At 33.1% G+C, this 7,460-nt stretch overlaps 1 protein-coding gene and 1 non-coding gene across 2 annotated transcripts; one reads left to right on the top strand and one right to left on the bottom strand.

The window, feature by feature from the left end:
* Nucleotides 1–1,694: 1,694 nt before the first annotated feature.
* TRNAW-CCA lies at nucleotides 1,695–1,766 on the top strand. Its single transcript has one exon. It is a non-coding gene; the product is annotated as a tRNA-Trp (tRNA).
* A 222-nt stretch (nucleotides 1,767–1,988) lies between these two features.
* LOC106304360 lies at nucleotides 1,989–3,562 on the bottom strand. The gene is made up of 7 exons (XM_013740767.1): nucleotides 3,392–3,562; nucleotides 3,218–3,307; nucleotides 2,988–3,142; nucleotides 2,794–2,914; nucleotides 2,596–2,715; nucleotides 2,438–2,508; nucleotides 1,989–2,360 (listed from the first exon to the last, which is right to left on the bottom strand). Exons 1-7 carry the CDS (start codon nucleotides 3,500–3,502, stop codon nucleotides 2,135–2,137), a joined length of 894 nt encoding a protein of 297 aa, XP_013596221.1. The 5' UTR covers nucleotides 3,503–3,562; the 3' UTR covers nucleotides 1,989–2,134.
* Nucleotides 3,563–7,460: the final 3,898 nt, after the last annotated feature.

Raw genomic sequence — 7,460 nt, 5'->3', positions numbered from 1 at the left:
TCGTCAGATCAGAACCTACTGGGGGTGGTCGGCGAGAAGGGTTTCATTAGGCTCCGAGTCGTCTGAGATATGGTCGACTCCGGTTGCCGTTGGGTTGGTGTTAAAGAGGCGACGGCGTATCTGCTGAGGACGGCTTGTTTGGCCGTCGGGAGCTGTGAGGGCCGCGACCAGAGCAGCTAACTGGTCGTTGGTCGTCTTTTGGACTTCGGCTTGACGAGCAAGTCGAGCCATGATAGAGCTCATGAAATCTGCGGCGATGGGTGGCGCGGCTTCGGGCGTTGGGGTCGGTTCAGCGCCCGGAGCGCCGAAGGTGGCGTCGTCTTGAACCATGTAAATCTAGAACATTACTTTAGTCAGCCCCACGATGGGCGCCAATTATTTGAACGGGATTCAGTCGACTAAGATGGAAGAAGTCAGAAATGGGATGACTAAAGACGTTTTATTTAGATCTGGTTTGAAGGGTTACAAGAGTGACAAGAAGATTCAAGAGCAACAAGATCGAAGAGTAACAAAATCAAAGAGATAACCTAAAACCCTAGATCTAGCCGCTCAGTGTGTTCAATGGTCCAAAAGTCCCACTCTTGTTGCTTCATTTTCCCTTCTTATAGGACTCCTTCCCCAGATGCCCTAATTTGGTGCCCCTTTGGGCCTTGATGCGAGAGGTCGAGTATAAGGGCCCGAACAAGGCTCCCTCCAAGCCGGCCACTTTTAGCCGACTTACTCGACCGGCTAAAAGTACTCTAAGGTCAAACCGATAAGTTTAGCCACTGAACCGACCAAATCGATCCGACTTGCTGGATTAGGGCCTCTTATACGATGAGCCTTGTGGAGGTGTGCCCTTTTGGGCCTTAATGCGAGAGGCTGAGTATACGGGCCGAAACGAGGCTCCCTCTAAGCCGGGCACTTTTAGCCGACTTACTCGACCGGCTAAAAGTACTCTAAGGTCAAGCCGATAGGTTTAGCCACCGAGCCGACCAAATCGATCCGATTTGCTGGATTAGGACATGTTATTCGATGGGCCTTGTGGAGGGATGTAATCCATCCCTACAAACACCTATACTAGGCGCACACTGAACATACATGACATATGAGTATATGTATATGTATGTGACTTTGTCGATACATTGATCATTGTTCTACAATAATGCATCCGATATAATATATAATATTCCCAATAATGGTGGTGATATATGAAATCATGTCAACTTTTTGTTAATTTTCTTTACAAGGTATGATAAAAGAAAACACACAAGCTAGCTTTACTATGAAATCATTTACCAAACTCTTCTTTATCAAAATGTAATTATGTTCTCAGGAAAAAAAAACACCAATCATATGGTTTACTAAAAATGTATTGGAGGACTTCTTTGGGTTTGCCTTGAGTACTTTGTTTTCTATTTGAGTGTGATATAGTAATCACGAGAACGAAGTCCAACCACCTTTGAAAATAATGAGAAAGCTACTTGGACGTCTATATTATCACCACGTGTCAAGTTTTAGAATATTTTGAAATTTTGCTAACAAATTTGAATCAACCAACAGCAACCTATCTCAGATATGCTTACAAAATACAAATTATAATTAGAGATTAATTTACAGTGGAGAATCTTATTAGATTTCAGTTTATTCTCAAAATTGATCTACAACTTTACTAAACCATAGATTATATTAAAATGATACGTACTTAAGCATCCGGATCCTTGGTGCAATGGTAGCGCGTCTGACTCCAGATCAGAAGGTTGCGTGTTCGATCCACGTCGGGTTCAAAACCCCGAAATTATACCGGATAACCTTTTTACTTAATCATCATTGCACGGCACGATATGCTTATGGAAAACAGCCAAACGGCATGCATGCTTTCCATGTTCAGCTTGGAAACATAAACGCGTGACATCTGAGCTAAATCGATCAAAAACAACACGTAGTCTCTAGTACACTTTTCTGCAAGCCTTTGAGGGACTTGCACGAAGAACAATCACAGCATCACAAACATCAAGCAGCGTGCCATCTGAGCTAATCGATCAAAAACAACACGTAGTCTCCAATTACACACTTTTTAGCAAACTTTTGGGCTAAGAAGAGCAATTAGAGCATTACAAACAAAAAAAGATTTAACAGAAGAAGATTATATAAACTAAGCAGTTTCTTCAGGCTTGACAAAAAACTCTATATACGCAATCCTACTCGGCGGCTGATAACCTGCAGATTCCACTTGTGGAGCTAACGCTTTAGCAACTGAAACCAAGTGCTGAACTTTCAACATCCCTCCTCTCCCTATTGTCAGCTTGCTTCCCCTGTTTTCCCGCGCTACGTTTCCCGGAATATTTGCTGTTATCGCCTTCAGAAACTTGTATTTGTACCTAAGAAACAAATAAGATCCTGTAAGTTGTAGGATTCAAACAACTAAAGCTAGAGAAGGGATTAGTTTAGTTGTTACCCGTAAGAGACTTCAGTATCGCAATGAAAGGCAAGGAGAAGATCTGTGTTGGCATAATACATGAAGTCTATCTGCAAAAGAGGAGTACATGGAATGTTAGTCCTTCACAGAAAGACGATACATAACCAAGAAACTAACAAGTGAGAAACAAAAAAGACCTGTAAGTCTCCATGTCCTTCTCCTCTGAATGTAACACAAGGAGGAGACTTTTGAAGGCTAATCTGCACACTTGATCCAGGCCACTCAAGATCATCTATAGCTTCTTTCAACGCCGCTGACTAATACATTTCATCAAACCAATCATTTGAGAAAACCTCTGACTAGCAACGAGACATTTTTACTATATCATAAGTTACCTTTACAGTAAAAGTAAGCGGCGCAGTCCCCGCCTGCTCAAAGTTATAGTCCCACTCACTAGTCTCCGGGATTCTCGTTCTTATCTCAGAGTAGATACACGAGTTTAAGGTATCAACAGACCTAATAAACCACAAACATCATCAGCTAAACTACTACACGAACTAAGAGGATGAGTGATTGTTTCATCATATACTTGAGAAGAAGCTCCATGTCAGGGCCTGGATACTTGATTTCAATAGTATTTGAATGTCCAGGCGATGAGAATGTGTTCAAGCAGTCAACAAGAAGCCCTAAGCTGATTCCAAATCTCGGTCTCCCTTCAGCTCCGTACTCGTACTTGGTGAATAGCTTCTCACATACATACAACATTACGGATTCTACAGTTTGGTGAATCGAATTTGAAGGTTTAGGAGAAATCCATACCTCGCGTTGGAGATAGACCTTGGCTTGAAGACAGCCTGATTCCTCCACGATCAAGACGATTCCGTGTTCGGATAGCTCCACTAAAGCATCCTGTAAGCATCGAAGTGAATCGGTGAAGAGTATCGATGATGTAAATCCCTAGATTGGGGTTTTTTGAGGAGATGGAGATGAGACCTGGTGGCGTTTCCATCGGACGCAGGTGAGGGCATCGACCATGCCTTGGACGTTGTCGAGCTGGCAAACGAGGTCCGGCGCGTCTTGTTCAATCGCCGGCGACGAGTTCATCTCTCTCTCTCTCTCTCCCCTCTAGTCGCTTCTCCTTCTTCCGCTTTCCCGCCAAAGAGTTATTAGTCTAATGGGCTTATTGGGTCCTTCCCTTTCCCCTCAAAGCCTCTTAAGCGGCTATGAGCTTATGATTAGATTAAAAACGGATGTTTAATTATTACATCTGCTATGATACGTTTAATCTGCACAATTGATATGTTTCAAAAAAAAAAATCTCCGATATATTAATTAAGGATCTTTAAAAAAGTTATAACCTGAATTTTGTAAAAACTGAAAAAAACATCATCTTATGTGGCACTTGTGTATGCCTTCTAAATCATATTTCAAATAATTCTAGAGCACCTTGTATAAACTATAGTCTAAAAATTATACTCTCTAGCAAAATAATATTTCACAGGCTATAGTTGGTCGCATATATCAAATCTTTATTGTTTCGCAGGCTTTACTTAAATAAAACCTACAGAATTACCTAATGTGATTAAAAAATATATATAACAATTAATGATTTTAAACAATAAAGATTTGATAACAATTTGTATATTTTTTTATCATTTTTGTTTATTTATTTATTAATAAAATAAATTATATAATTACATTAATCATATAATAAAACTGTTAAAAGTCTCACATAAAATTTTATAATCAAGGTTTAAATTTTTTTCTATATTAAGATACAATGATTATAAGACCATATGAAGAAATAATTTTATTTTAATAGGTTGTTATGTTAACATATATATATATATATATATTTCATATCGTTTAAATTAAACTATACATCGTATGAAAATGTATACTTATATTTTGATATTTGCATTGAACATATATTGAAAAGTTAATATTTTAATATTGAAATCTTCATTGTTTTTTTAAATGATTATAATTTATTAAAATTATCTCACATTAAAAAAAAAATCATTGGTGTAAAATTTCGTTACACAAATATGCAAATAATCATAAAATCATATGAGTAGAAACTTCATTTAATAAATATACATATTAAAAGTGTACTATATATATATGTTACTATCATTTAAATTTAATTATATATCATATACAATATATAAGATCGATTGTTTTGATTTATTTACCCTAAAATGATTGTAAATAAACAAGAATGATAGTTTGATTTATATGCACAAGCCAATTTGTTACATAATATTAACTGATTTTTTATTTATTTAATATATATACTTATTATTTTATTATTTCATAATATGCAGAAAATATAAAATAAATAATAAATATAAGATATTTATTCTGCAAAAAGTGCAGATCTTAACCTAAGTATGTTTCTCTTTAATTATTTTAAATCATAGGCATTTTCTAAATCTCAGGTCAAAACAAACAAACGAAATGAGAATAAACTTCAAAATCAATATTTATATCAAACAATAACCAAAATGAAAAAGAAAAAATATTGAAGATAAATATGATTGGCACGTGAACGCATACTTCTCATAACCATAATTAATTTTTAAATTACTAAAACATGATATAGTACCGAGCTGACATAATATAAATTTATTTTTCCGTATAATATTTTATAAATTATTTTTATATAAATTTTTGACCTAAACGTTAGGTTTTATTGTCATACTCAAAAATATTGTAACATTTCACAAATTTAGAAAGTTTTTTAAAAATTAATATTTTCACTTCATATATTTATATTATCGAGTAAATAATTAAACATTTAGTTTTTGTTTAATTTTTAAAATAAACTATATAGTTTAAAATTTGTTTTCATTAGTTTAAGGTAGTAAAGGTTAATCATTGTTAGATAATATGATTTTTGTTATTTAAATTTTTTTTTTATAATTTTAAAAGTTAATATCAACAAATGTTTAAATTATTAACATATGGAGGTATAATATTACAACATTAATTATATCTATTTAATTTATGCTATCTATAAATCCAATGGATCATCTATTGTTTAAATCCAATTATTGATAGCCCAATAAAAATTTCTGGTAGACCCAAAATTTAAATGATAAGATTAGAGATTAAATGTAACACTAGATTTTGATCCGCATTTTGAAAGCGCGAGATAATTTTGGTTTAACAAAAATTTTTTATTAGAAATTATAATTTCAAAAATTTTATATATTTTTTGAAGTTAGAAATTTTTTTTTTTAAGGTGTGCTAAATTTGTTGGGATAGGAAAGAATTATGTCCACCCTTTATATTATTTTAATTTAAATAACTGAAATTTATATGAAAATATTTTATTAAAATTGTAATTTTTAATTTTGCTAAAACAACACAATTTAGTGTTTTATGTTAAATGTATGAATAGAAAGTGCAATTTTATTTTGTGACATCCATTTGTGTTTGTGAAAAGTAATTCAAAATATATACTACGAAGCTCTACTTATATTCTTGGTAGGTTCCAACTTATTTCATGACATGAGAGCGAAGAAAATTACAATATATTTTAACCCATTTTGTATTGGTTACATTTTTATAATAATATTATAAAATTGATAATATTTTTGTTCAACCCATTGTATTTTACATAATTAATAGAAGAACCACAAAATATGAAATTATAGAAACATCAAACACAACTTGATTCATTGTATAACTTTTTTTTTGCTAAAGAGATTCATTGTATAACATTATAACTAAATAAAAAATATCAGCTAATTTATTTATTTTATTTTTAAGTACAGATATATTAATATAATTTAATAAATAAAATAATCTGTTAACATTAAGTACTTTAAATTAAAAATTGTCTGCATGGTAGGTACTATATTACGTTTTGGAGTTTAATCCAAAACCTATAAACACAATCTCGGGAAAAAATGAGTTACCAAAAATATGAAAGTATATTATTTTGAAAAATTATAGATATATCTTCGACTTTCCTCAAAATAACATTGTTATCTGTTTCTTAATGATTCCTAAAATTATGGAGATTTTATTTATATGCAATTTTTTTAATAAATTAGCATATATTCATTATTAGTTCTTAAATTTTCGTAATGTAAATCATTGTTTGAGATAAATATTGACGTAAATGGTCAAAACTTAAAGGTTTTGTTCTCAATTATTGTAGAACAACATGTGTTCATGGTATATATAAGAATCATGATTAAAAAGCTCATTAAATTGCAAATATCGTGTACATACATGTTACCAATTCAAGTTTCTTTTGTTATTGTTGCATTGTTTTTAGATATGTATCAGTTGTGAACCGTTTATACATATTTTGTGGAGTAAGAGCAAACAAACATATAATTTGAAGGATCATGAAATAATGTGTAAAAATGGTGCAAGATGAAAATGAAGAAGGAGAAAGAAGAAGGCAATTAAGTTCAAAAAAAAAAAAAAAGAAGAAGGCAACCCCTTGAAAAAAAAGGAAGAAGAAGACTATATAGGATGTTTGATTTTAGGGAAAATTAGAAGATTGGGCAACTTTTAAGTTTGAATTAGAAATTTGGGCAAGTCTATGTTTTAATTAGGTTGTTGGGCAACCTAGTAAGAGAGAGAAGAAAAAGTGGACAGTTTTAACCTTTTTGTCCAACAATCTTGAGCTGAAATTCGTGGGACCAGACTGTCTTTTGCCCAGAAAAACTTGTCTCAGGAATACCGACACACGCGCGCCGGATGTGCGTGTAAGAGACGAATTGAATATTATATTATTTTAATTTCAGAAGGAAACATGGTATTGAGCTTCGTTTTTGGGCTATTTAACCCCAAAACTTGAAGGCCTTATATGTGATGATTTCTCGCGGGAAACAACGGCTCCAAGGTGGACGAATAGCCATTAATGACTGGTGACTTTGGAAAACATGTGTTTTACTTTAATTTATTAATTAAAAACAGGGCAACTATTAATTATTTAATACAAAAACGTACGAACCCTATCTCTTTGCCTGTCTCCTTGTTGAGGAGTAAAAAAGGCTACCGAACAAGGGAACTTGAGGCAGCGAATTTTACACACAGA

The sequence above is a fragment of the Brassica oleracea genome, chromosome C7 (genome assembly GCF_000695525.1).
Source record: "Brassica oleracea var. oleracea cultivar TO1000 chromosome C7, BOL, whole genome shotgun sequence".
NCBI lineage: Eukaryota > Viridiplantae > Streptophyta > Magnoliopsida > Brassicales > Brassicaceae > Brassica > Brassica oleracea.
The sequence above is the reverse complement of the archived record's forward strand: the minus strand, read 5'-3'. Positions and strand labels throughout refer to the sequence as shown.